The sequence below is a fragment of the Amphimedon queenslandica genome, unplaced genomic scaffold (assembly GCF_000090795.2).
Source record: "Amphimedon queenslandica unplaced genomic scaffold, v1.1 AMPQUscaffold_13492, whole genome shotgun sequence".
Taxonomy (NCBI): domain Eukaryota; kingdom Metazoa; phylum Porifera; class Demospongiae; order Haplosclerida; family Niphatidae; genus Amphimedon; species Amphimedon queenslandica.
The window spans coordinates 193108-219660 of record NW_003546272.1 but is presented as its reverse complement, the minus strand read 5'-3'; the positions used below and the strand labels follow the sequence as shown (position 1 = coordinate 219660).

General features: G+C 36.6%; 9 protein-coding genes and 1 long non-coding RNA gene across 13 annotated transcripts in view; 5 read left to right on the top strand and 5 right to left on the bottom strand.

Moving 5' to 3' along the window:
* The window catches only part of LOC109580428 (uncharacterized), a 5677-nt gene extending 4547 nt beyond the window's left edge, over positions 1-1130 (top strand). Inside the window, exon 2 of the long non-coding RNA XR_002184238.1 lies at positions 906-1130. This is a non-coding gene — a long non-coding RNA (uncharacterized LOC109580428). The remainder of the gene's footprint in view (positions 1-905) is intronic.
* LOC109580427 (uncharacterized) overlaps positions 1-1182 on the bottom strand; it is a 6289-nt gene extending 5107 nt beyond the window's left edge. For 2 of the 3 annotated variants that reach the window (XM_019993542.1, XM_019993544.1), the window contains exon 1: positions 821-1182. In XM_019993542.1, coding sequence (XP_019849101.1) covers positions 821-1160 — 340 coding nt within the window. In that variant the 5' untranslated portion in view covers positions 1161-1182. Of the gene's footprint in view, positions 1-808 lie in introns of all 3 variants that reach the window. The other variant, XM_019993543.1, reaches the window with a different exon arrangement.
* A 2272-nt stretch (positions 1183-3454) lies between these two features.
* LOC100634678 (cleavage and polyadenylation specificity factor subunit 1-like) lies at positions 3455-11630 on the top strand. The gene is made up of 24 exons (XM_019993490.1): positions 3455-3490; positions 3581-3716; positions 3827-3984; positions 4153-4367; positions 4468-4570; positions 4663-4760; positions 4816-4930; positions 5002-5091; positions 5172-5238; positions 5311-5366; positions 5796-5948; positions 6967-7083; positions 7146-7239; positions 7296-7380; positions 7618-7759; positions 7810-7878; positions 7931-8014; positions 8068-8247; positions 8290-8356; positions 8404-8451; positions 10492-10656; positions 10719-10848; positions 11197-11335; positions 11428-11630. The coding sequence occupies exons 1-24, from the start codon at positions 3455-3457 to the stop codon at positions 11473-11475; spliced, it is 2595 nt and encodes an 864-aa protein (XP_019849049.1). The 3' UTR covers positions 11476-11630.
* On the top strand, positions 8668-10422 carry LOC109580425 (heparan-sulfate 6-O-sulfotransferase 3-like). The gene has a single exon (XM_019993535.1). It carries the CDS (start codon positions 8715-8717, stop codon positions 10212-10214), a length of 1500 nt encoding a protein of 499 aa, XP_019849094.1. The 5' UTR covers positions 8668-8714; the 3' UTR covers positions 10215-10422.
* On the top strand, positions 11619-12938 carry LOC100634555 (heparan-sulfate 6-O-sulfotransferase 1-like). Its single transcript, XM_003384378.3, has one exon. The coding sequence runs from the start codon at positions 11640-11642 to the stop codon at positions 12900-12902; it is 1263 nt and encodes a 420-aa protein (XP_003384426.3). The 5' UTR covers positions 11619-11639; the 3' UTR covers positions 12903-12938.
* On the bottom strand, positions 12785-15210 carry LOC105316836 (tyrosine-protein kinase SRK2-like). The gene is made up of 12 exons (XM_019993536.1): positions 15119-15210; positions 14955-15073; positions 14719-14897; positions 14555-14670; positions 14324-14385; positions 14132-14263; positions 13983-14066; positions 13866-13921; positions 13675-13747; positions 13472-13528; positions 13275-13412; positions 12785-13143 (listed from the first exon to the last, which is right to left on the bottom strand). Exons 1-12 carry the CDS (start codon positions 15167-15169, stop codon positions 12948-12950), a joined length of 1263 nt encoding a protein of 420 aa, XP_019849095.1. The 5' UTR covers positions 15170-15210; the 3' UTR covers positions 12785-12947.
* Positions 15211-16031: 821 nt separating this feature from the next.
* LOC100641541 (NADH dehydrogenase [ubiquinone] iron-sulfur protein 6, mitochondrial-like) lies at positions 16032-16770 on the bottom strand. Its single transcript, XM_003384348.3, has 4 exons — positions 16618-16770; positions 16488-16541; positions 16357-16441; positions 16032-16293 (listed from the first exon to the last, which is right to left on the bottom strand). Exons 1-4 carry the CDS (start codon positions 16735-16737, stop codon positions 16151-16153), a joined length of 402 nt encoding a protein of 133 aa, XP_003384396.1. The 5' UTR covers positions 16738-16770; the 3' UTR covers positions 16032-16150.
* Positions 16771-21982: 5212 nt separating this feature from the next.
* LOC100641414 (transcription initiation factor TFIID subunit 11-like) lies at positions 21983-23187 on the bottom strand. Its single transcript, XM_003384347.3, has 3 exons — positions 23001-23187; positions 22391-22511; positions 21983-22338 (listed from the first exon to the last, which is right to left on the bottom strand). The coding sequence occupies exons 1-3, from the start codon at positions 23170-23172 to the stop codon at positions 22107-22109; spliced, it is 525 nt and encodes a 174-aa protein (XP_003384395.2). The 5' UTR covers positions 23173-23187; the 3' UTR covers positions 21983-22106.
* Positions 23188-23256: 69 nt separating this feature from the next.
* LOC100641288 (gamma-aminobutyric acid receptor-associated protein-like 2) lies at positions 23257-25112 on the top strand. Its single transcript, XM_003384346.2, has 5 exons — positions 23257-23439; positions 23532-23587; positions 24086-24164; positions 24269-24362; positions 24767-25112. Exons 1-5 carry the CDS (start codon positions 23406-23408, stop codon positions 24858-24860), a joined length of 357 nt encoding a protein of 118 aa, XP_003384394.1. The 5' UTR covers positions 23257-23405; the 3' UTR covers positions 24861-25112.
* On the bottom strand, positions 24999-26505 carry LOC100634429 (H/ACA ribonucleoprotein complex subunit 1-like). Of its 2 annotated transcripts, XM_019993533.1 has the most exons (7): positions 26301-26505; positions 26098-26246; positions 25872-25931; positions 25615-25681; positions 25511-25552; positions 25238-25321; positions 24999-25190 (listed from the first exon to the last, which is right to left on the bottom strand). In XM_019993533.1, the coding sequence occupies exons 1-7, from the start codon at positions 26419-26421 to the stop codon at positions 25153-25155; spliced, it is 561 nt and encodes a 186-aa protein (XP_019849092.1). In that variant the 5' UTR covers positions 26422-26505; the 3' UTR covers positions 24999-25152. The 2 variants fall into 2 exon arrangements, with proteins under 2 accessions (XP_019849092.1, XP_019849091.1); XM_019993532.1 differs by lacking the exons at positions 24999-25190; positions 25238-25321 and having other exon boundaries at positions 25344-25558.
* Positions 26506-26553: the final 48 nt, after the last annotated feature.

Below are 26553 nucleotides of genomic sequence, written 5' to 3'. Positions count from 1 at the left end.
TGATTATTATTATTATTATTATTATTATTATTATTATTATTATTATTATTATTATTATTACTATTATTATTATTATTATTATAAAAATTTGGTCAGGTTGGAATAAAATTTGGTCGGGTTAGAGTAGAAGTAATATGAAATAAGAAATGAGTCAATAGAAAACCAATGTTTTAATGTAGCATGCATGTAATCAAGTGAGGCTCCATCTGATGTGATTGCCACTTGGACCGAGCTCCACGTTATTATTATTATTATTATTATCATTTATTGAAAGGAAACAAATAACTACACTACAATATCAATGAACACAACTGAATGCTAAAATCTATCTACTACCAGTACTGTCTACTACATGTACTGTCTCTACTTGTTCAAACACAGTTTATTTAAAGGAAGGCTCCAGCCAATGCAAGTATCATCAAAGATACTGCAACAATAGGTGTAGCAATTATTCCTGTAGTACTTGATTCTGTAGTGTTTGATGGTATAGTACTTGATGGTATAGCACTTGATAGCCCAGTACAAGCATCAGGGACACTCACTCCACATGAACGGACACCAGATCCAAGGAATGGCTCAGTACAGCAACCTGCTGTACTGCTAAAGGTCCTCAATGCACTAGTACAGTTGGTACTGTTGCATGATGTTAACCCAGTATTGCTAAATGATATTGAACAATACGTAATCATATTCCTATAAGCAGCTATGTTAGATGTTGTTCTAAAGCTGCGTAGTATTCTTACTAGACAATAGTCCCCACTCTCCTGACCACAGAAGAATTTCTCATAATCATTAGCCAAGTATTCTCCTCTATCCCCAGAATAAAGACAACGGTAATATTCACCAATAGCACCAGCACAATCACTGGTACATATACGTGAGTATTGACTATTGAGGCTGCTGAGGTATGAGTCACTATGTATTGATGATGCCGAAGGTACTGAAAAAACGAACTCTGATTCAGAGCAACCTGAAGGAAGATCAGGCATTGTGCAGCTACTAGTCTGCTTAGGCTCCAGTGGTATATTGTGCCTCTTGTTAATGTGGTGGAGTAATTGAAGCAAAGCAGTGTCATTCATTTCTTTCTCTTTATCAATGACAGCTCCTTCAGTGCATGCAGCAATGAGGAATAGGCAGACCAGAAACATTGATGGGGACATGTTTCAGATAGTGTAGATGCTTCTCTTGACAGATAAAGAGAAGACAGCTCCTTTTATAAGATTCTAGCAATGGGGTAGGAATGAATTTTTAGTTTGGAGGGGGCTGAACTCCAAAAACCACTATTAAACTAATTTATTGGATTAGCAGCTATACAAATATGGATACTGCTGCTGGGGGTCCACTTTTAAAAAGGTTCTTGCCCCCTGTTGGCCTATTCCAAGATTAGTAAATTCATACTTTTACAATATGCAATGTGAAAAATGTCAAAAAGTACACAATAAGTAATTTGTAGACAAACACAGAATCATTTTCTGTTACAAGACTTGTTTGTTGCTTCAACCACTAATTGAGTGATGTAGTCATTAAAACACATAATGAATGCAGTACTAAAGCTTCTTTGCTTAGCAGAGGCTATAAACTAATGCTATTTTATTACTATTGTCATTAGTAGTAGTAGTAGTAGTCAGGGGCGTAGCCAGGGGGGGAGCAAGGGGAGCAAATGCCCCCCTTTTTTTGAAATCAAAATTTAAAAATAATAAAATAATAAGCTACTTTTGGAAGGAAAATCTGTTTTACAACTTACATATGAAAGGAAAAGGCTAAATCAGACCTTCTGTGATGTCATTACAAAGCTGAAAAGGTATTCAACGTTCCTTATGATCGTTCAAAAAGTCTGCCATCTTGAAAAAGAGATGTGGTTACGCCCTAAAAGGGTGTGGTTTCGCAAAAATTTGTGACGCACTTTGCACACCGCACAACCTATCCCCCCTTTCCAAAAATTCTGCCTACGCCCCTGGTAGTATTATTATTATTATTATTATTATTATTATTATTATAAAAATTTTGATCAGGTTGGAATAAAATTAGGTCAGGTTAGAGTAGGGGAAATAATGAAATAAGAAATGAGTCAATAGAAAACCAATGTGTTTAATGTAGCATGTAATCAAGTGTGACTCCATCAATTGTGATTGCCACTTGGACCCAGCTCCATGTTAGTTATTATTATTATTATTATTATTATTATCATTTATTGAAAGAAAACAAATGACTACACTACAATATCAATGCACACAACTGAATGCTAATATCTATCTACTATCAGTACTGTCTACTACATGTACTGTCTCTACTTGTTCAAACACAGTTTATTAGAGGAAGACTCCAGCCAATGCAAGTATCATCAAAGATACTGCAACAATAGGTGTAGCAATTATTCCTGTAGCACTTGATTCTGTAGTGCTTGATACTCCAGTACAAGCATCAGGGACACTCACTCCACTGCATGAACGTACACCAGATCCAAGGAACGGCTCCATACAGCAACCTGCTGCACTTGTGAAGTTGTTTAATGCAGCAATGCAGTTAGCTCTGCTATTGGTGGACCTACTGCATGATGTAAATCCATCAGTTTCAGTAATATATGATGTATCACAATATCTATAGATATTGTTCAAAGCATCTCTATTAGCTTCTGTATTAAAGCTGCGTAAAATCTTCACTGGACAATAGTCTCCACTTCCATCTTGCTGCCCACACAAGTACTGTTGGAAGAGAGTAGCATAGCGATCGAATCTATCCCCAGAATAAAAACAGTGATAATAATTTAGAACACCACGAACACATTCAGTTGTGCATTATAGTGGAGTATTGACTGTTAAGGCTGCTCAGATACAGGTCATTGCGGCTTGATGATGTAGAAGGTGTATAAAGATCAAACTTTGAAAGAGTGCAGTTGAAAGGGAGATTTGTAGATGCACAATTTTGCCTGCGCTCCAGTGCTATATTGTTCCTCTTGTTAATGTGGTGGAGTAATTGAAGCAAAGCAGTGTCATTCATTTCTTTCTCTTTATCAATGACAGCTCCTTCAGTGCATGCAGCAATGAGGAATAGGCAGACCAGAAAAAATGATGGGAACATGTTTCAGATAGTGTAGGTGCTTTTCTTCTGGCAGTTAAAGAGAAGACAGCTCCTTTTGTAAGATTTTAGTGATGGGGTATGAAGGAATTTTAGTTTTAAGGGGGCTAAACTCCAAAAACCACTATTAAACTAATTAACTGGTTTAGCAGCTATACAAATATTGATACTGCTGTTGGGGGGTCCACTTTTAAAAAGGTTCTGCCCCCTCTTGGTCTATTTCACAATTAGTAAATTCACACTTGTTCACTGTTACAATATACAATAATGAAAGAACACAATAAGTAATTTTTGTAGACAAACACAGAATCATTTTCTGTTACAAGACTTGTTTGTTGCTTCAACCACTAATTAAGTGATGTAGCCATGAAAACACATAATGAATGCAATACTTAAGCTTCTTTGCTTAGCAGAGGCTATTAACTAATGCTATTTTATTATCATTATCATTAGTAGTAGTAGTACTAGTAGTAGCAGTATATTAGTATTATTTTCATCTTTTCAGGTGCTCCAGACAGGACAAGAGATAACTGAATTGGATCAGTCGGGATTTGCTACACAATCAGCTACTGTGTTTGCTGGTAACGTTGGATCATTCATTGTACAGGCAACAAGAACTGACATCAGACTCCTCAAAGGAAGTATGAAATACATTATCATTATCCTACTTTAATTTGCACTTTTCTATATTTTAATTATATACACACACATGTAGTGGGGCCTTACTTTTACTTTATTTTTTTCTTATTAGTAAAGCAGCTGTGTTATGTGGCACTGGATATGGGAGGAGGAGTCAAATGCGTTGATGTGTGCAGTCCCTATGTGATTGTATTACTAATGGAGGGAGAGATTGGTCTATTGAAACTGGTCGACGAGTCACTGGTGCTATCATGGCCCTCTCTTGGCAATGTAAGTATAACACTGTCCTATTACTCAGCCTAATGGGACACTTTTCCTCAACATGTAATTATAATACAGTGTAGTTGCTGTTCTGTTACTTTCTTTTTCTTTATGGCTATAGAATTTCCTCTTTGTCATTTCATTTTTATTCTCTCCCTCTCTCTCTCCCCCTAATAGAATACTCCTGTTAATCATATTTCAGCATACACTGATACCAGTGGGTTATTTGATGTCACCTCCAGCCTACAATTTGAAGGGGATGGTTCGGAGAAAGAGGAAGAGGTTCCTATTGCCCCGCCCCCTGTCAAGAGGCCACACCTCTCCTCATCGCTGCTTTATGATGAAGACGAGTTATTGTATGGACCAGTTAAAACTGAAGTAAAAGAGGAAAAGTTAGTTTAGATAATAAACTATTAGTTTCTGACAAAGACAAAAATTGTTCAGAAATGCCTTACATTTTTTGTTTTGAGTTTTATTATATTTTATTTTTAGTGCTTCACCCATGGAGGCTTCATTAGCAGCTGAGCCTGAGGCTCCACCCCCAATCACACCCACTCATTGGTGTCTACTGTGCAAAGAAGATGGTGCACTTGAAGTAAATAACGCTCCTCAATTATCACTGTTATTATGTAATTCTTATTATCATTGTTATTATAAATCGTTATTTATTATTGTTTCTATTATCAGATATATTCTGTCCCAGAGTTTCAGTTTGTTTTTGCTGTCAGGAACTTCTCCGTTGCTCCTTGGACCCTTTGTGACAGTGGGCGTGTCCCGTTTCCAAGGTAACGTGGTATAAACGACGTGTCTTACATGTACATGTATTGTGTTCATTGGCAGTGGGACTGGCGAGTCAATGGGAGGAGGAGGGGGAGGAGTGAGTGGAGGACCTTGTAACGTTGAACAGGTTCTTTGTGTTGGTATGGGTCTTAATGGGAAGAAGCCACACATCATGGTCAGTTAGTTAGTAGTCCTATTATTGTACATGTATTTATAATGCCTGCTTCTCTCTCTCATCCCTCGTAGGCATTCATTAATAAAGAGTTGGTGATTTATGAAGCATTCCAATATACCTCTGCAATACATCCTGGCCACCTTAAACTGAGATTTAGTAAAGTAAATATACTGTTATATTCTAGCACTAATAATGATCACCTCTTTCTAATGACCCCCCTCTCTCTTCCCTACTTATAAAGGTGCAGCATAATGTAATACTCCAGGATAAGAGAGTGGGGAAATTAGCAAAGCACTTTCAGCAACAAGGTACGGTACATGTATCTAGCACATATTTATTGAGTGTTTGTACTGATGCATTTCTCTCCATTATTATATCAGAGTTTTCATTTCCTCCTCATTTGAGAAAGTTTTCTAACATTGCTGGCTACTCTGGAGTAAGTACACTACTACTACTAATAATAATAATATTAATAATAATAATAATGATATTAATAATAATAATAATAATAATAATAATAATAATGGCCAGATCTAACTTTGTTTTTTTGTTTGTTTTCTTAGCTAGTTTTTTTTTCTTATTTTTTCATGTTTCCCTTTTGTTTTTCTGTTATCTCCTCTGGAATCTCCCTCTTTCCCCTATTCTTTTCTTCTAGTCATTGTTTTTGTACATGTTCGTTATTTTTATAGCAATAATAATAATAATAATAATAATAATAATAATAATAATAATAATAATAAATTTCTTGTCATTGTGTTTGTACATTTACATTATTTATAATAATAACAATAATAGTAATAAATAATAATAATAATATTAATAATATTATTATTATTATTTCTTCCTCTCTCCTTTCTCTCTTGAGGTGTTTGTATGTGGTCCTTATCCTCATTGGATATTCATGGCTGCAAGAGGTCACCTCTCCATTCATCCTATGTACATTGATGGCCCAGTTCAATCTTTTGCTCCTTTTGATAATGTTAATTGTCCTTCTGGTTTCCTATACTTCAATAAAGAGGTAATTCTTGATAATGTACATGGATTTTGTTTAAAGTTTGAGCTACAAGTAATTCTGATCATATTGGATTTTTTGTGAATTTCTAAGTTGTTTCAAAATCTAACCATAGAGGGTCGTTGGCCAAATTTTGCCAAAAATGACTAGGAGCGAATTCTCCATTTTTATAATTTTTTCTGATGCATATACATGTTTTTATGATATGTTTCAAGTTTGAGCCAATACCAATTGAAATTAGATTTTTTATGAATTTTTGAAATTACTCCAAAATCGGGCCAAAGTCCCTGTACTATAGTACAGGGTACTTGGCCAAATTTTGCAAAAAAATGACTAGGAGCAAATTCTCCATTTTAATAATTTTTTCTGATGCATATACATGTTTTTATGATATGTTTCAAGTTTAAGCTAATCTCGATCGAAATTAGATTTTTTTATGAATTTTTGAAATTACTCCAAAATCGGGCCAAAGTCCCTGTACTATAGTACAGGTTACTTGGCCAAATTTCATCAAAAATGACTAGGAGCAAATTCTCCATTTTTATAAATTTTTCTAAGCGTATACATGTTTTTATGATATGTTTTAAGTTTGAGCTAATTCTGATTGAAATTAGATTTTTTATGAATTTTTGAAGTTACTCCAAAATCGGGCCAAAGTCCCTGTACTATAGTACAGGGTTCTTGGCCAAATTTTGCCAAAAATGATCAGGAGAGAATTCTTCATTTTTATAATTTATTTTGATACATATACACGTCCTTATGTTATGTTCTAAGTTTGAGCTGATTCCAATCAAAATTAGATTTTTTAATGAATTTTTGAAGTTACTCCAAAATTGGACCAAAACCCCTGTACTGTATATAGTACAGGGTACTTGGCCAAATTTCGCCAAAAATGACTAGGAGCAAATTCTCTATTTTTATAAATTTTTTTCTGCTGAATATACATGTTCTTATGTTATGTTTTAGGTTAAATGATTAATAATTGTAATGCTGTATTCACTTTCTCCCCTTCCTTATATTACAGTCAGAGCTGAGGATCTCAGTGCTACCAACTCAACTCTCTTATGATTCGTACTGGCCTGTTAGAAAAGTCCCATTAAAAGCCACGCCTCATTTTGTCGGCTATCACATGGAGAGTAAGGTATGATCCACACCTAAAACTATTATAGCCTTTAGTTCATAATTGTGTCATTATGTCAATAGGTTCATGTGATAATAGCCAGTACCCCTCAACCAGTGACTGTCATTCCTGATCCTAACGGAGAGACAGAGGATGCACTGGAGACTGTGGAAAGAGGTACAGTGTATATTATAGTGAATCACATGACTCTCTTTCATGTGACATATCTTTAGACGGGAGGTTTGTGTATTCTCAGGAAGAGACTTATTACTTGCAATTGCTGAGTCCAACGTCATGGGAGACCATACCACATTCAAAGTATTTTTACTGCACTCTATCTTATTAAAGACCACCCATACACCACAAAACTTGATTTTTGACTTTATGAAACATGTTTCAGCTCCATTGACTCCCATATAAAAGATATTTGTTTCATGAAACCGTGTATGATGGCCTTTAAAATAACTCTTCACAATAATTATATTTACACTATTTTTAACAAATTGTGGCATTAACTGATGCGGTTACATGTGTATATGCTTCTTTCTCTTCTAGGTATGAGATGGAGGCTCATTATCATGTGACTGATATGAAGGTGATGAGACTACGCAGCCAAGAGACACTGAGTGGAAGGAAAGAATACATTGTTGTGGGAACAATGGCCACCTTTGGAGAAGAGCTTAGTGCTAAAGGAAAAGTAAACAATCTTTATTTATTTATTTATTTATTTATTTATGTATTTATTAGGTTCTGATATTTGATGTGAGTGTTGTTATACCTGAGCCTGGAAAACCTTTCAGTCAATATCGTCTAAAAGTAATTATAATTGCATGTATGTTGTGATTTTAAAATTGCAATTTCTTAATAGAATTTATACGATCAAGAACAGAAATGGCCAGTTACTGGACTAGAGTGTGTGAATGGACTCATACTAACTGCAATGGGACAGAAAGTTAGACAAAATGGATCTTCTCTCCCTCTCATCCTCTTTTCTATATTGTACAGATATTCATGTGGCAGTTTAAAGATAATAAGGACCTCCTAGCAGTTGCCTTTATTGATGCAGAGACCTATATACACACAGCACAGAGTATCAAAGGATTCATACTAACGGGAGATGTAACACGTAGTATACAGCTCCTTCATTATAATGAAGACAGGCGGAGTCTCTCTCTCATTAGTCAGGTATTACTGGTTTGAGAAACCCGTTTGACTGGTTTTTAATAGGATCCTAACCCAATGGAAGTCTTCTCGACTACTTTTATGATTGATGGGAAAGCTCTTGGTTTTCTAGGTTAGTTAATTGGGAGAAGCTTTTAGTTTTTATTTTTCGTTTTATAGTGTCTGACTCTGATAGGAATATAACATTATTTCAATATCAGCCTGAAAGTAAGTAGTACTGCATCTTTTTTTGAGGGCTGTAAATTTCATGATTTTTAAAAGATTCGCAAAAATCACTTTGGGGAAAATGGCAGATAGCATAAATTTGCAAAAATTAAATTTACAAAATTTATAGCCCTCAAAAAAAGGTGCCCTATGGTATATTATCACATAAAATAGCAAAAAAATAAACATTGTAGTTTATGTATAGCCATAGTTGTGGTTTTAATGTTTTGATAGTACGTGTGTCTTGTTGACATAAGAAGAAGCCAATGAATATTAATGATGCATTTTGTGGGTGGGGCCATGCTTTTAAAATGGCAATCAGGAAGAGGTTTAGAACAATTGTGATCTTTGTTCTTCTCTTCTTTGTGATATTTTCCTTTGTTTTGCTACACAACTGGGAGCTGTCATCAGAGAAGCAAGGCCTTGTCACTGAGAGGGTGAGTAAGAACATACTTAGGACAAACTCATGGTCATCATCTGGTAGTCCACCTTCTACTACTTTCTTGAGGCACAATGGATCAAACTTGTTAATAGCATCAAACACTGGAAAGAGAATAGAGGCAATGAACTTACTTCCATGGAATATAACAATAGAAGGGTCTACTGATAAAGCAACAGTGACACCTGCAGGGAAATGGAATAGGCTTAAGATTGATTGGCTTAAAGGGAATGATGTGCTGGTTTTCATGCACATACAAAGAACTGGTGGGAAGTCATTCCTGTATTACACTGGATCAGTCACTCAAAGGAACAAGTCTTTATGCTCTTACGAGATACAATCCAATGTCACTATTAGTGGAGGCATTCCTAAAAGCTGGAGATTGCTCTGTCCCATCACAGATGCTGCCTATTATCCTAATAGCAACACAACACCTGTTAAACTCTGGCCTACAACTAAGCCTCTCTCTCTTAAGGCACTCAAGAAACTCAAATTGGACTTTACAAACATGAAGCCACTGCCCGAGATGTGGTTATTGTCTGAAGTGACTTACCAATGGCCGTGTGGCATCCACTCCTTCCTAACAGCCATGACACCTTGCGTACGAAACATATATACTAAAAGATATGGAGAGAAAGAGAGACGATTTCATTACTTCACATTGCTACGGGATCCTTTAGAACGCTACCTCAGTGAGTTCCTTTACACATACGAAGGGAGAGCAAGCTGGGATGTGGTCACAGGTGTTAAGGACTGTCCCGGGGCAATATCTGAGTATACCGTCCCTGAGTGTTACCATAATGCATACAAGAGACACCAGTGGCCCAATGTCAATTTGAGCTCTTTTGTATCCTGCCCTCATAACTGGGCACACAATAGGCAGACTTGGATGCTTGCGGATCTGAAGGACCTCCAGTGTAATGGGAGGAAGTATAAAGATAGAGAGTCATTCGAGAGAGAGTTGTTGGCATCTGCTAAGAGTAATTTAAGATCAATGCCTTTCTTTGGCCTCACGGAATACATGAGAGAGAGTGCTTTGCTGTTTGAGTATCGCTTTAATGTCAAGTTTAAGTTGCTCCCTCCGTTTAAGTCTTCACCGTCGACCTCAAAATGGCTGGTGGAGTCTGTAACAAATGAAGAGAATCTTCTAGATAATGTATTAAGCCGTAATGAGTTAGATAAGGACCTGTATAAATATGCTTTGAGTTTATTCAAGGAGAGACTTAAAATTATTGGAATCAATAAAATCAGAGGCAGAAAGTCAAGGAAATCTAGACGCTATTATATGAATAGAAAATCTCGGAAGTTTAACTATCATCATGCATAGCAACTTTCAGTTTTAAGTTTCATCCATCCTCAATTATACATTCCTGTACTATTTATAATAATCAATTCATACATGCAGTCTATTTATTTTTATCTTTTATACAAATAGAAATTTTACTTGACAATAGATAATGCTATCATTGGCTTGTCCAACAATGCATCAATAGTAATTGATACCCAATTGAATTAGAATGATCATGTTACTAGCACAATGATATTATTTACTCTTAAGTGATCTCTTAATTCAATCACATTTCCCACAATGTCTCGAATTACAGATCCTGCCAGCAGCGGTGGTGCTAATCTCGTCCGCTGTGGTGACATTCACGTCGGCTCACTGGTCAACGTGTTCCTTAACATTCGCTGCAAGACTTCGGCTGGTTTGGGCGCATCAAGAGAAATGAAAATCGCTTTAGCTGACAAGAGACAGTGCACCTTTTTTGGTATGTGCAGCAACACGCCCCCCCCTTCACACACTCTCTCATAATATCCTCTCTCTTCCTAGGAACCCTGGATGGTGGGATTGGCTGTCTATTGCCTATACCTGAAAAGGTGTATAGAAGACTGAGCATGTTACAAGTGAAGATGACACAAGGGATGAGACACATGGCTGGACTCAATCCAAAAGCGTTCAGGTAGTAAACACTATTGACTAGTGATTGTAACAACATGTCTATAGTTATGACTACACTCCACTGCACTGGGTAAACTCTGTATTGCTACACTTTATTATTGCATTTAGTGTAATGATGTGAGTAATAGGACAATGTGGGCAGTGATGTGTTTACATTATCAAAATATGCTCTGTACATTCTATGTCATGCATCAGAATGCAGCCAGGTGGTCTAGTCAGTGAAAATTGATTATTAAATTGAAACTTAATTAGTTTATTATTTGGGATAAATGATAGTCATGGATAGAATTTTACTACAAAGTTTTTCTGGACATGTAACTCTCTTCGTTTTTCATTTTCTCTTTCACAGGACATTTCAGACTCGCCACCAGTACCTTCACAATGCACAGCGTAACATACTTGATGGTACTCTTCTTTATCAGTATCTATCGCTCACTGCCAAGGAGAAGTTTGACTTTTCCAAACAGATCGGAACCACAGTGGCACAAGTAAAAAACATTGTCTTCATTTTCAACGATAGTTTCCTTTCAAATTGTTCTTTTCGGCACTTGTTAAAATCATTGTTTTTTTTTAATATTAGATAATGGAGGACTTGAAAGAAATCGACAAAGTAATGTCTCACTTCTAATCAGCCCAGCCATAAGGACTGTTAATTTTTTCTCCCACCTCTTCTTTTTCTTTCTCAATTCTCTCTTTCTCCTTTTTAATTTTATTATAAGAGTACATTAAAATTAATAAATTATGCATTCCAGCCTATAGACTAGGCGTGGTCTTTTCACAATTTAATTAATAATGAAATACTCCAGTCTTGTGGTCAGAGGCAGCATGAGGACTCGCTCCAGGATTATTTGTCTTTCTTCTTTGTTAGTGTTTATTCTACTAGTGGGAACGCTGTACTTGAGCAGCCTCAATAAATCCACTACTTGGATAACAAGACAGAGTAACAGCCTGCAATCTACCAGAATAGGAGAATGGATGCCGACGGCATTACCCCACCATTCAAAGCAAGGATCCAACACGGGGCTAGAACAATTACCGGGTACAACTTTTGACTTGAAATCCGGTCGACACGTACTCGTGTACATACACATACAGAAGACTGGTGGATCCCATTTCATAAAGAGTATAGTCACAGCAAAAACTACTGGAGGTGAGCCACTCTGCTACAAGCCAACGCAAGACATCAAGAAGAGACTAAAAAAGAAACGTGACATTTCATTTTGCCCCATATCCACTCCCACCCAGTCAGAGCCACCACATGACCATGTCCCAGAGATGTGGATTGTATCTGAGAAGACGTACGGCTGGGTATGTGGCCTACACGCTTTCTATACAGAAATGAAAACATGCGTGGGACGTTACCTCAAACATGTGTATGGGCCTAGGGAGCGTCAGTTTTATTACACGACCATCATTAGGCATCCGGTCGTCCGGTACGTCAGTGAGTTCCTTCACGTCCAGAGAGGAGCCACTTGGATGTATACTCATATCTGTGGACGTAACGTGAAACTGGGAGAGAAGATCAAACAACCTTGCTACGATGGCTACTACGAAGGAGCAATGTGGAAGAATGTGACACTAGAGAAGTTCATGGCTTGCTCCGACAACTGGGCCAGTAACAGGCAGACTCTCATGCTAGCCGATTTAGAAGATGTTGATTGCTTGTCAAACAAAAGAATGTCTAAGAAAGAGACTGAGAAGCGGTTGCTCGAGTCGGCAAAGAAAAACTTGGAGTCTTTCGAGTTTTTTGGCATTTCAGAGTACATGGTAGAAAGTGGGAAACTCTTCTCTGATCATTTTTCTGTCAAGCTCTCAGATCCGCCTCAACAAAAGAAGGTCCTTCACCTCCACACAGGCCCACTTCTTTACAAAATATGGAAAGACACTGGGCTCTATAATGAAATTCAACGCATCAACAGGCTGGACATGCAACTCTATCACTTTGCACTAGACTTATTTGAACAAAGACTCAAAAAAATGAACATTACAATCAATCGTACTAAGTTAGATATGGACATTTATTCCTTGCAAGATATCATTAGTAGAGCATATTAAAAGAGAAACTTTTTATGTTTATGCACTCAAGTGCATTTCAGATATTTATGTTGATAGCAAGTGTGCTGGGATTCCCGGATCACTGAGAGGAGGAAATGGAGCCTCTTCTTCTACTTCAGCTTCTATTGTTGTTGGTTTAGTAGGAACTAGTAGGATACATGTCTCTAGCTGCTGACGAAGATAGTCCATCTTGGGTCTCTGGGAGGGATTGCTGTGCCAACATTTGAGCATCAGTTGGTAGCTAACAAGAGAGAAAGACGGACATTAAAATACTGACAATTTACTACTGTATTGTTCAAATGAATACTTTGTTATTGTTAAAAGATTTTCACTTTGCAATAGCTAATTGAGCCATTTACACAACTGACTTACATTTCATTAGGGCAGGATATTGGTTTCAGCAAGCGAGTAAACTCGTAGCAGACGCCTTGAACAACCTCAGCGTCTGATAACTCCGCGAATGGGAACTGTCCAGTTGTAAATAGCTCCCACAATAGTGTACCGAATGACCTGTGGTGATAATTAAACATGACATAATTATAGAGAGGCAATTGGTTGGTGTCTGTTACCATATGTCACTCTGTAAACTAATATGATTCTCCATAAGCGATTCTGGAGCCATCCACCTAAAAAGTATCATTTTACTTAGTAAAGGGTAGCGTGAGTGTGTGTGTGTACTCCTTATATTATGGTATGCAACTATTGTCTGTGCGTGACATCTGTGTATGTGCATCTGTGTGTGTGTGTGTGTGTGTGTGTGTGTTCTCTATACCTCAAAGGCATCAGTGATCCATCTGCTTGTACTGCATATTCACTTCTGAACAAAAACCTACTCACTTTGTAATCTGCTCACACACACACACACACGACACATGTATGTATGTGAAAAAATGTATATGTACATGTACATGTATGTGAGAAAAAACCACTAACACCTGGCATAATTATTAACATCACAGCTACCTGATATTTTTATTCCAAGTGATTGAGTGACCACACAATTTCTGGCAGCTATATCCCTTCAGGTGCATAACATTGATTACAGTTACTCACTACATGATATGATTGTGGATAACTCACTGGTGTATGTACTGTATGGACTCCATATAAGCTAAACCACGGGCAGCATCTGTTGCCATAGCTAGTAATTGAGTTATTGTAATGCTAAATGAGAGAATCCCGTTAAGTTTAATAATCTTCATGCTCTCTTATATACTAGTAGTGCTAACTTTGTATGGGAGGCCTTGCTGGTTAACAGGAATGTCTTAAGGTCGCCGTTAACAGGAAGCTCTATGATTGTGTAGTAAGGAGACTGTGATACTACTCCAAATAGTCTCGTCACGTTTGAATGGTTTAATCTCCTGCATTGACAAAGAGTAAAAGAAAAGATGAAAGTGTAATAGCAAATCAACATTATATACATTAATTTCTCTAATTCGTGTTTGTATACAGCTAAATCTTGGCTTGTTCCTTTTTGAAATACCTACAGGAAAAAAATTACTGTTAATAGCCATGGCTCCTTCTTTTCAGACAGGCAAACTTATAAAATAATTGGCAAACTTTCTACATGGTATATATAAGGACATCAATGTATAATCATTAAAAAATAATTGGAGCCAATTTTGAAAGATGTGTCTAAGTTTTCGCTATACCTTAACAAGTGCTCTTGATTTAATATTGATGTCTAATTCCACTTCAGCATCATATATTGGACCATACTCTCCGATACCCAACTGCTGCAGAATTTTAATCTTTTCTCTTTGTATCTCTACCAAAAAATAAAAGGGTAAATCTGCTTCATAGACTAATGCTCTACCTTTCTCATGTGGCTCTATCGAACGGAGTGAAGTAGCACTAGCATTTGGATTAGCTTCAAGTACTGGAGCTTCTGCTTTCTCAGCTGGAGGGGGAGGATGCTCTTTGCTGTTAGCTTGTTGTAACTGCTGTGTCTCTTGATATCCTTCATGATACACTGATGATCTGTTACCAAACACTCTACATTGTGTCAAGCAGGCATTGCAAGGGCTCAGTAATACACCTGGTTGAACTTACTTCTTGCAAACGTTCAGTACATAAAACACTGTCAAACCAATGAGCACGAGTCCAACAGCTAAACCAAGTCCTAAAATAAGCCACACGAACCATGGAAGGTCTTCAGATGATCCTTGAGCCTGTTTCAATGAACATTTTCACATTTTGTCTATAGGGTATCTTACTCTACAGATGGATATTAGACTCAGAAAGCACAGTAACAAAGTTGTTGCCATTTCTGCGAGCCCCACCCTAGATAAAAAGGGGCGTGTCTCAACTGTGCAGCTAGTTAATAATATTCATACCTTTACTCAAGAGACTACTGAACAACAACAACAACATAAGATCTGAAATGTTGCTGATTCACAAGTTGCTCCATAGCAAATATAGTAGATATATACTTGCAGGGTTTCCCACAGAATTTTGGGATAGTTCCTAGCTTCTTTTCAGCAAATTTTTTGAAGTTGTTTCAAAATTTACAAGTATGGCCATTTCAAAAAAATCAATTTCTAAAAAATTCCCTGTTATAACCCATATTTTCAATGAAATATGGCTCAAAAATCACCTCAAATTTTTATTACATTTTCTGTTACATATTGATGTACTTATGCTGTGTAGAAAGTTTGAGCTGATTCCGACAAAAATTTTTCGAGTTATGGCCATTTTAAGAAAACGCTAAAATTCTGAAAAATACCCAAGGCTATAGCCCATGGTTTTTTCTAAAAAATGGCTCCAAAATCACCCAAAATTTTTTTTACGTTTTCTGTTACATATTGATGTACTTATGCTGTGTAGAAAGTTTGAGCTGATTTCGATAAAAAATTTTTGAGTTAAGACCATTTTAAGAAAATGTTAAAATTCTGAAAAATACCCAAGGCTATAGCCCATGGTTTTTTCTGAAAAATGGCTCTGAAATCACCCCAAATTTTTATTACATTTTCTGATACATATTGATGTACATGTACCTATGCCGTGTAGAAAGTTTAAGCTAATTCCAACAAAATTTTCATGTAGAAATTTTGAACTGATTCCGATCAAAATTATAAATTTTTAAATTGCTCCACATCTAATAACTCAAATATAATTATGATGTAAGAGTATTTTTAATGAAGTTAATTATAGTTTATGGTAACATCAAAATTTCCCACTTTATAATGCAATGATAAACTAATCTTTGCTGGTACAGTTATTAGGCACTAATATCATTACTATAATTGCTATTGCAAGTCCTCAAACTGTTCGTTAGGAAATAAGTTCTTGTGCTTTGAAGCAAGGAATCTTTTACCACAATAGCCACAGTCGTTTATCTCTGGCTTGTCAAGATTAATGTAAACTTTAGGATGACCCAATGCTCCATGACCTAATGTAAGCATAACATTTAAAGACTAGCATAATACTTAAAGATAAGGAGGCAGCATATTACCTCCATCACAGTAAGTATGAGTTCGACCACTTATCAGCGTAACTGGTTCTTCAGCTAGCAGATCAATAGCAAATTGCTCGTTAACCTGTGAGGATCTACGTAAAGCAAAAGCAACTTATTATAGGGTTTACTTGTTTTTCTCTATCGATAAACCTCACATTACGATAATCAGTTTCTTCCCATTTCTGTGAAGGAGAGGGAAAGATAAGATGGTGAGACAATAACAGGTGAAATATAAGAGGATTTGTTTGTATTTCTGACTTGTCCGGTGTGAGTGACTTTATCATTGCTTCCTAGTCTGGCAGCAGACGAGAAGACAGTCCTGCGTCTGAGAAATAGACGAGAAGTGACAATCCCAGTTCTCCAAAATCTAGCGGCCATGACAACAAATTGGCCACACCCAATACCAACCACGCCCACAATAATTTATTTTGCTATTAAAAATTCATTATTAAAAAAAATTATAAAAATTAAATTAATATTCTGTTGAAGTTATGAGGTTATATTCATCCTCTTGTTCCATGTATCTCTGATAATGCTCGTCAACTATTTGAACAATATTAATTTCATTTTCTCTCACACGATACTTGTAACGTCTAGCCAGTATAACAAACAATATGAAAATAAGGAAGACTATCGTAATCTCAATTGGGTGATAGTACGAATTAGTGCAGATGTTTTGACTTTGACATTGAAAGGGAAATTTAAGGCCAATTTTGATAAGATATCCCATTCCCAATGATGCTAACCACAAACCAACCATCATTCCCCTCATTTGTACAGGAGACTGAGCAATAGTGAATTCTAGTGATATAGGAACAACTAGAAAAAATGATATTCCAAGGAATATATGAGGAACAAGTAATATGCTATTGTTGTACAAAGCATTGATTTGCTCTCCCTTAATTTTAAAGAGGACAAGCTTTGAAATGACTACAACTAAGGAGAACAGTAGCCCAGTACAAATCCTAGCAAGCATGCTTGGAATATACTTGTAGAAACAGACTCTAGCAACAAACAAGTGCAATAGCACTATTATAAATGAGGACAAATAGTATCCGAAATCATTTCCTACCAAACAGGAAAAAAGATGATGGCTAGAGCTAGCATTATAAAAAACATCAAAATCATCACTGCAGGCAAACCCAATCAATGCAATGAATAGTGGTAGCATGTGAAAGAATGTCTTTACATCTTCTACCTCTTCCTCTGTGAATGGCCCACCATATTTATCCTTACCCAGGTCGAGTCTTGATGGAGCCTTTTCCTCCCAGTAGGTCAGAGCACTACGATTCTCAGGATACTTGTGCTTCCTGGCATAACACAATACTCTAACTATCAGTTTGATGGGATTCTTGATTAGTGATGCATTCTCCAGTTTGTGTTTGAAGAATGAATGAGAGACCAGTGCAAGAGTTAGGAATATTCCAGATAACGAAAGTGCCACTATATGGAAGAGCTGAGCTGTTGTGTCAACAAAGCATATAGCCAGGGAAATTATTGTACACATAAGCGGTACTGCAGCTGCATGCCAGTATATGACTGTGTTTAGTTCATCAGCAGAAGCTCCAACAAGCTGGTCAATGTTATACTGCACAATGTTAGCTTTAAAAGCTAAATAACCACAAAATTGTAACAAATATGTGATCCCATAACAAAACCATAGGAGCAACAAGGAATCATACCATAATAAAATAGACCCAATCCCTGTTGCAATCCATGCCAAGAAGCAAAGGACTATACCTATCATTATAGCTCTGTATCTTCCAATGCATACATCAGCTAACAGACCAAATACAGGGAAAGAGATGTACGCAACACAAATCAATGTAAAGAAAGCGTAGCTGTACCAACTCTGAGGAGCAGCTTCTTTAAGAGTTGAAGCAGTGTAATATCTGAACAGAAGATTCTCTGCATACATGAGATAGTCCCAAATAAGCAATAGGATGGCTGTAAATGATGAAGTAAAGGGAAATGGTGATGAGGACATCGTGTTCATTTCTTAATGATTGGACTTAAATTGCATGTGGTTGTTTTATATAAAGCAGTTTGTTTGCTATAGAAACCTAACTAATTGAAAGTATATTTCCTAAATCAATATTGAATGTTTTCCTTTCTTGAGCTCAGGGGGTTTAAGTTTATGATAGTTATTGCTAGCATGGTATATGTCATTTCCCTACATCCATATCATTCTTTACAAACATAAATGTGTACAGCAAAAAACTATATGAAGTGCCAGCATTATATATGATATATAAAATAAAATTTTGATAAATAATTGGACAATTTATAATTTAATTATTATAATCAGCAGTTTCAGTATTGCTAGATCTACCAGAGTTTGATGATGAAGAAAGATTATCTATTGGCATTGTGTGTCTGGAGTCTTGCTCCATGTACCTTTGATAAACTCCATCCACTATCTGAACAATATTCACCTCATTCTCTCTGACACGATATTTGTAACGTTTAGCAAGTACTACAAACACTATAAGAATTATGAGAACTAGGGTACCCACAATTAGGTAAGCACGAAAATCAGTGCAAACGCTATCAGGAGTACATCCAGTGAACTGCATGTTGATTCCAATGCTAATGACATAGCCAATTCCTAATGAAGCTAACCACAGCCCTACCATAACTCCTCTGATGTGAATGGGAGACTGAGCTATTGTAAACTCCAATGATGTAGGAATAACAAGAGTGAATGCAATACCAGCCAATACTTGAGGGACAAACAAGAAAAAATTAAAGTGTGGTGGCGTGGCTCTCATTCCTTCCTCAAAGTAAAACTTAAATGCTATTGCCTTAGAAAAAAGAACAAAGAAAGAAAACACCAAACCTATGCTGATTCTGGTCAACATACTGGGAATGTATTTATAAAGGAACGCTTTCAATAGGAGTAGATATGTTAGCAATAGGATGCAAGAGCAAGAGAGGCTAACAAAATCAGTCAAAATAAAACAAGATATCCAATCATGATCTGGAGACTTTAAATACGTGCAATTGTACACATTATCGCTGAAGGCAAACCCAACCAATGCAATAAACAGTGGTAGCATACGAAAGAACGTCTTCACATCTTCTACCTCTTCCTCTGTGAATGGTCCACCGTATTTCCCCTTACCCAGGTCCAGTCTTGAAGGAGCCTTTTCCTCCCAGTAGGTCAGAGCACTACGATTCTCAGGATACTTGTGCTTCCTGGCATAACACAATACTCTAACTATCAATTTGATGGGACTCTTGATCAGTGATACATTCTCCAGTTTGTGTTTAAAGAGTGAATGAGAGACCAGTGTACAAGATACAAACAAACCTGATGCCATGAAGGTATACACTTTGAAAGCACTTGGCATGCTGTTGAGAAAGCATCGTACTAACTGAGTAATGGTGCAAATAATTGGTACAGCAGTTGAGTGCCAATAGATGATGTTGCTTAGCTCTTCAGTTGAAGCACCAATAAGTTGGTCTATGTTGTACTGAACAATATTTGACTTAAAGCTTAAATAGCCAACAAACTGGCCAGCAAAAGCAACATAAAATGTTATCCAAATTGATTTCTCATAGTAGTATTCTAAGATTATTTCAACACCTCCAAGTATCCACGAAACAAAGCACATCACCATTCCGAATTGTATTGCTTTGTATCTTCCAATCCATACATCAGCTAACAATCCAAATATTGGAAATGAGAGGAAGATCAAACATGATAATGCAGCTAATCCGTTCTGGTACCAATCAGGAGGTGTCAGATTAGTTTCACTTGCTTCACTGACTGTGACTTCAATGAAGTACCTAAAAAGGACATCGTGTGCATACATCATGTAGTTGAATGCAAGGACCAGAACAGCTGGTAATAACTTTCTGACATTCACACGCTTTTGATGCTTCATCTTTTTCCAAAGAGTTGTATAACTTTTTTATACGTGCAATAGCATTTTATTACCCAAAATGAAAACATGTGAATGAAATTAAACAATAACAAGACACAATGGGATCGATTCACGCATTGCATTAATAAAGTTTCTGTTTCTTCTCTAGCATCAAATTAGCCTTCATTGTTGTTGTACTTGTCCTCTTGCTGCATATACAGGTCATACTGATTATCAACAATCTGATAAATATTAGCTTCATTTTCTCTCACACGATATTTGTATCGCCTTGCCAGGATGACAAAAATTATCAGGATGGCAAGAATAAGAACACTCTTTGCTAGATAATAATAAAAACTGGTGCAGTTGGACTCATTTTGACAGTGAAATAAGAGAATTGCCATTATAACATTGCAGAGGTAGCCTATGCCCAATGATGCAAACCACATTCCAACCATCACTCCTCTCATGTGTATTGGAGACTGGGCAACTGTGAACTCTAGTGATGTAGGAATCATTAAAAGATATGATGCTCCCAATATTGCTTGAGGAATAAAAATGAGCTTGCTGGTATAATGTGATTTTGCTGAATTAAATATTATCAAATAGGAAACCGAAACGGCTAAGGCCAAAACCAATCCAGCAGTAATTCTAATGAGCATCCTTGGAATATACTTATTCAAGAAAACTCTAATTATAAGCAGATACACCAGAGATAGAATCACTGTGGTAATAAAATATGCCATGTGATTTGAAATGTTGCATAAAAGTAGAGACATTTTATGATATGCATGAAATGCGTGTTCATCGCTGCAGGCAAACCCAATCAATGCAATGAATAGTGGTAGCATGTGAAAGAATGTCTTTACATCTTCTACCTCTTCCTCTGTGAATGGCCCACCATATTTATCCTTACCCAGGTCAAGTCTTGAAGGAGCCTTTTCCTCCCAGTAGGTCAGAGCACTACGATTCTCAGGATACTTGTGCTTCCTGGCATAACACAATACTCTAACTATCAGTTTGATGGGATTCTTGATCAGCGATACATTTTCTAGCTTAAGGAATGAATGGGACACCAATACAAATGCAATGGCTACTCCTGAAACAATGAAATTGACCATAACATTATAAACCTCACCACCAAATAAGCAATAGCTCAATTGACAAATCACATTTACAATCGGGACAATAGCTGCATGACTGTATATTATAACTTGGAGCTCGTTAGACGAAGCTCCAATGAATTGGTCAACATTGTATTGCACAATATTAGCTCTGAAGCTGGTAAAACCAACAACTTGAAGAACCATGGCAACAATGTATATAATCCACAAGAGTGCTTCTGAACTGTGGTAGCCATATATGACATATCCCGTTCCACTTATGATCCATGATGCAAAGCACAACAGACAACCAATGAGGATAGCTTTATACCTCCCAATGCACACATCTGCCAGTAGGCCAACGAATGGAAATGAGAGGAATCCTATGTACGATAGTATCAAAAGTGTAGAAGTTGAGGGACCCATTTTAGAAGAAACAGTAGCAAAGGCAAAGTAGCGAATGAAGACATCATGCGAATACAAGAGATAGTCCCAAAAAAGGACTAGAACAATAGAAGCCATCTGTCCTCTAGCCATCTCAAGCACCTGCCTGGGGCTATAATGAAAGCTGCTATGCAACAGCAGTGCTTATCTAACACACAAAGAGTGAAACGAAAAAGGTGCATTAAGTGGTGTGTGTTATCACAATGGTAATTGATAACCATGACAGATAATGTAAATGCAAGATTGCATAAACAACTATAATGCATTCTTACAAGTTACAATGATGCAGAAATGTTTTGAACTACAATTGTCAATAATAAAACATTGGTTGCTATCTCCATAAGAGTACTTTCTTATGTCGATTGGGTATCTTGTTCTTTTGCCTCAGTTTTCTCACGGCCTCTCTGATGTGTTTGGGTTTCAGGGGGCCAGTCTCTTCCATTTTGTCTCTAGCCTCACAAGCAGCTTCTACAATCTCACCAACATACACTTTAGCCATCCCGGCCATTGCAATGACAACATTCTGTGATACTGTCCCACCAGAAACAGATTGCATCAGTTTCCTTGAAATAAATAATTTAAATTAAAGTTGCAAAAATTATGCTGCTTGCTCACTTTACTGTGCTTTTTTGAAAAGTAGCCCTCCTGAATATTTCATATTGATCCAATTGTTGACTGCTAAATGCTGACACTAGTAATTGTAGCTTCTCTGCTTGTCCCATCTCTTCCTTTGCATCTATAGATCAAACATGGGACAATAATAATAGTAAGATTGAGCTGATTCCAACTAAAATTTTTAGTCATAGCAATTTCTAAAGTAGCAAATTTTTAATAAATTTCCAAAAATGGTTTCAAAATCATCCCAAATTTTTATTACGATTTCTGATATAATTTCTGTTTTTATGCTGTGTAGAAAAATTGAGATAATTCTGAGCTCAAATTTTCGAGATATGACCATTTAAAAACGGACCAATTTCTGAAAATTTTCCTGTACTATAGCTCATGGTTTTTCCTAAAATTGGCTCTGAAATAGCCCCCATTCTTATTACACTTTCTCATACACATGATGTCCTAATGTTGCATAGAGAATTTAAGGTGATTCCGAGCTCAAATTTTTGAGTTATGGCCATTTAAAAAATGAGTCAATTTATGAGAATTTTCTTGTACTAGTCTATATATATATAGCCCATGGCTCCAAAAATCACAAGTTGATTTTCTTACTTACCATCATCTTTGTCAGGCGACTTCTCTACTTTATCATCTTCTAATTTTGCCTTCTTGCTAGCTGGAGGCTCTTCTTCTTCATTGGTACCAGCAGTAGAAGAGCCAGACTTCTTTGTACTTTTCTTCCCCATTTTAATTAAGACCACACCTTCATACTCTAAAGCTCCGCCCATTGTTTGTAGGAACGCAGAATTTGCAATCACATCATCACAGTGCATGTGTCATCATTGTCATGTGACAACTTCTCCTCCCAATCTCCCAAAATATCATTTTGCAAGTTAAGTTAAGGCTTGGCTGAGTCATTTCCTCTGTTAGTCCCCATTAAGTCTTACATAGTTTTACAGTGAGTGGCTATAAGAAGGAGTGATACTCTCAGAAGACAACAATATTGATAACTACGTGAAAGATGAAGTGGGAGTTTAAGGAAAACCATACTTTCGGTAAGTATAGCCCACCCGAGAGACAGATATGTGAGACTTGTGTGTGCCTGTACTCCCATACACTCTTATAATGTGATCCTTATTCATTGCAGAGGTTAGATGTGCCGAATCTGCCAAGATAAGAGGGAAGTACCAAGACAGAATACCAGTAAGAACACAGAGAAGGGACATGAGTAGAAGAGTGACTAGTTGTTTGTTGTCTTTATTGAAAGGGAAAGCACGGGGAGTTTTAAATAATTATTGAGCTTACAAACAAAGGAAATATATACATACATGTATTTGTGTGGTGTATGTAAACCATACTTAATGTGACAAGTATGGAGGCGTGGTCACCTTTTCATTTACTCTCTTATCTATGGCTGAGAGAAGTTTAGTTGGTTTAGAAAAAGAAGATAGTGATTTAGAGATAGGAGAGAGAGAGAGGGGAGAGAGAGAGAGAGAGAGAGAGAGAGAGAGAGAGGTGAGTGACTTAAGAAAGATGATGCAATGCTTTGTTTACACTTAATTTTTCATTTGCCATTTATATCTGCTGAGCTGAGCTGACTACACTATGTGCATGTATTGTAGCTGTAGTAACTGTACATTAACTACACGTATAATATTACGTGTACTTGGGCATATTATGCATGTTTCTGTTTCTCATTAGGTTATTGTCGAGAAAGTCCCAAAGTCGGCTATACCTGACATCGATAAGAAAAAGTTTCTAGTTCCGGCTGACTTGAGTGGTAAGCAATAAAAATTATTGAAAAAAATTATTGATAAAATTTATATACTTTGTCTTCTTTTGCAAAACAATTTAAATAACGTCTCTTTTCTCTTTCAATTGCAGTTGCACAGTTCATGTATATTGTACGCAGAAGAATCAGCTTACCAAGTGAAAAGGCAATGTTCCTGTTTGTGAATAAAGTATTACCAACAACAAGGTCAGCCCAGAATGCTATCATTCTTTACATTCAAAAGCACACGATTCACACATCACTCGACTGTTTTATGATGTGCATACAAAATGATACAATAGTGGATGATTGAACCATGAGGTGGTGCAAAGTTCACAATTATTATTGACAGAGATTAAGATAACTAGAAATTCTGTCATGTGATCAGTGATGCCATCATTAAGTCAGCATTCAGTCAATTGCCAATTTGCAACTTTATAAGCAGCAGCCAAGTCTTTCTGCCATTATTTATGGCTAAACTTATATGGTATCTCAAGACTATAATTCACATCCTGTGTTGATCCTTAGTCATGAATTTTGTTTATTTATTCATTGATTAATCATAATACAATAGTGCTTAAATATTTTTCTTTGTTATTATTATACAATAGTGCTTCAATGGGGAGTATCTATGCAGAACACAAGGATGAAGACGGCTTCCTTTACGTTGCTTACAGTGGAGAGAACACATTCGGTACTGACTAACACACAGAGAAATTAAAGAAACTAATCTACTCATACTTTTAATTATTATTATTATTATTGAACTCTTTGTGTGTGTCTTCATTATAAATGTATTATAAGTAGCTGTACATGTGAACCACTGTAGTGTTGGAATTATAATTTTAGTGAAAAGACATTGCTTAATGCTTTAGCTCTCCCTCCCTCTCCCTTCTTTCCTTTTATCTCCTTTTTATGATTCATTAATAATAATAAAAATAATAGTTATTATCATTAGTTTTGACAGAGAAAATTAATGATGACCAACATGGTGTCTCTAATACCTCCCCCTTCCACGAAATCCACCACGACCACCTTTAAAATAAATAATACAAAATGTTAGAATAATAAAAAAAAATTACCTCCTCGTCCTCCTCTGAAGCCTCCTCCACCTCTTCCTCCTCTAAACCCTCCTCTTCCCCCACCTCTAAAACCACCACCTCCTCCTCTACCTATAAAAGATGAAAATTCTTTGGCTATATTAGGAGGTTTCAAATCACACCCACTCCTTGTTGATTATTCACACAATCCAAAACATTTATCACACGTAAACATGATTGTATTACAATACTGTGATGTTACTGATGTATTCTTTAAAGTTAAATACACAGAGTAAATGCAAAATAAACGCTGACCTCTTCCTCCTCTACCGCCTCCTCTTCCCCCTCTCTTCTCAACTCGACCTAAACAACAAATATCACAAGGTGTTGTCTCTTCCATTCAATCAATAATAATTTACCAGTTGCTCCTTTGGGTTGTGGGAGGAATCGGGACAATGGTAAGAGCTTCATAGGATCAATGTACAACTATAAACAATACTTTATTATAAGTTTATAACAGTTTATAGGAACAATTTAATTTGAATCTCTAAAGTGACTGTAAGCGAAAATTCCAATGGCTAGTAGTGAGCCAACCCCCACACTTTATTATACATAATTACTGACTAAATTCTCTACCTCGTCGGCATCTAAAAAAAAAGATCAATTTTTGACATACCTTTTGAGAAGCAGAAAATGAAGTGGCCAGCATATCCGAACTCAATTTGACAGAAAACATCTAACGAAAAGTCAAGGACTTGCAACAATATACAAAAATTATACAAAATAGTGTAATTTAGATTAATTAGCTATATCCAAGTAACTTGACGATCCACTGAAAAGAAACTGTATAAGCATTATGCCAAAATCCTGAGGAAAACCCTGCCCGAGTACAATGTGGATACGAATTCGTTAAAGGGTCCAAATATCTCATCAATCTTTCCAACTTGTGACTTGTTCTCGAGATATATCGGAGCATTAAAGTAAGGCACCCTTGCTATACTGCTCTTGCAAACAAGATCATTCTCACAAGGATGCAAATAAGTACCAACCTCTAAAAATCAATTATTAAAATTAAAAAACTTTTTAACATAAAATATGGATTTACCAACGACGTGTTCTGGAGGGCCAAGGTCTTGTTGATATCCTCCACCCCCTCTCCCTCGACCTCCTCTCCCTCCTCTACCAAAGCCCCTGCCTCCACCACCTCCTCGACCACGATAAGACATGATACTCTCTTCTTTTCAGAGTCTTTTCAGTTTTATTTTCCACGTGGGTACATGACGTCAGGTGATTTGACCAAAAAATAGTAGGCCGGCCCATAAAAATTAATCTTTGACCCATTTTGATAACTTAGCCCC

Bases quoted from the DNA above. Each gene is read 5' to 3' on its own strand.
- LOC100634678 (XM_019993490.1), top strand. From the start codon at position 3,455: ATGAATGCAATACTTAAGCTTCTTTGCTTAGCAGAG. The intron at 3,491-3,580 runs GCTATTAACTAA...TCATCTTTTCAG, and splicing joins AGCTTCTTTGCTTAGCAGAG to GTGCTCCAGACAGGACAAGA. The intron at 10,849-11,196 runs GTAGTAAACACT...TCTCTTTCACAG, and splicing joins CTCAATCCAAAAGCGTTCAG to GACATTTCAGACTCGCCACC.
- LOC109580425 (XM_019993535.1), top strand. From the start codon at position 8,715: ATGAATATTAATGATGCATTTTGTGGGTGGGGCCATGCTTTTAAAATG.
- LOC100634555 (XM_003384378.3), top strand. From the start codon at position 11,640: ATGAAATACTCCAGTCTTGTGGTCAGAGGCAGCATGAGGACTCGCTCC.
- LOC105316836 (XM_019993536.1), bottom strand. From the start codon at position 15,169: ATGGCAACAACTTTGTTACTGTGCTTTCTGAGTCTAATATCCATCTGT. The intron at 15,074-15,118 runs GTAAGATACCCT...TCATTGAAACAG, and splicing joins GTCTAATATCCATCTGTAGA to GCTCAAGGATCATCTGAAGA. The intron at 14,386-14,554 runs GTATAGCGAAAA...TTTTTCCTGTAG, and splicing joins AATCAAGAGCACTTGTTAAG to GTATTTCAAAAAGGAACAAG.
- LOC100641541 (XM_003384348.3), bottom strand. From the start codon at position 16,737: ATGGCCGCTAGATTTTGGAGAACTGGGATTGTCACTTCTCGTCTATTT. The intron at 16,542-16,617 runs GTCAGAAATACA...TCTCCTTCACAG, and splicing joins AAGTCACTCACACCGGACAA to AAATGGGAAGAAACTGATTA. The intron at 16,442-16,487 runs GTAAACCCTATA...AGATCCTCACAG, and splicing joins TTATCGATAGAGAAAAACAA to GTTAACGAGCAATTTGCTAT.
- LOC100641414 (XM_003384347.3), bottom strand. From the start codon at position 23,172: ATGGGCGGAGCTTTAGAGTATGAAGGTGTGGTCTTAATTAAAATGGGG. The intron at 22,512-23,000 runs GTAAGTAAGAAA...TTTGATCTATAG, and splicing joins GTCGCCTGACAAAGATGATG to ATGCAAAGGAAGAGATGGGA. The intron at 22,339-22,390 runs GTGAGCAAGCAG...ATTTATTTCAAG, and splicing joins TTTCAAAAAAGCACAGTAAA to GAAACTGATGCAATCTGTTT.
- LOC100641288 (XM_003384346.2), top strand. From the start codon at position 23,406: ATGAAGTGGGAGTTTAAGGAAAACCATACTTTCG. The intron at 23,440-23,531 runs GTAAGTATAGCC...TATTCATTGCAG, and splicing joins TAAGGAAAACCATACTTTCG to AGGTTAGATGTGCCGAATCT. The intron at 24,363-24,766 runs GTCAGCCCAGAA...ATTATACAATAG, and splicing joins AAAGTATTACCAACAACAAG to TGCTTCAATGGGGAGTATCT.
- LOC100634429 (XM_019993532.1), bottom strand. From the start codon at position 26,421: ATGTCTTATCGTGGTCGAGGAGGTGGTGGAGGCAGGGGCTTTGGTAGA. The intron at 26,247-26,300 runs GTAAATCCATAT...ATTGATTTTTAG, and splicing joins CCCTCCAGAACACGTCGTTG to AGGTTGGTACTTATTTGCAT. The intron at 25,559-25,614 runs GTAAATTATTAT...TTTGTTGTTTAG, and splicing joins ACAACCCAAAGGAGCAACTG to GTCGAGTTGAGAAGAGAGGG.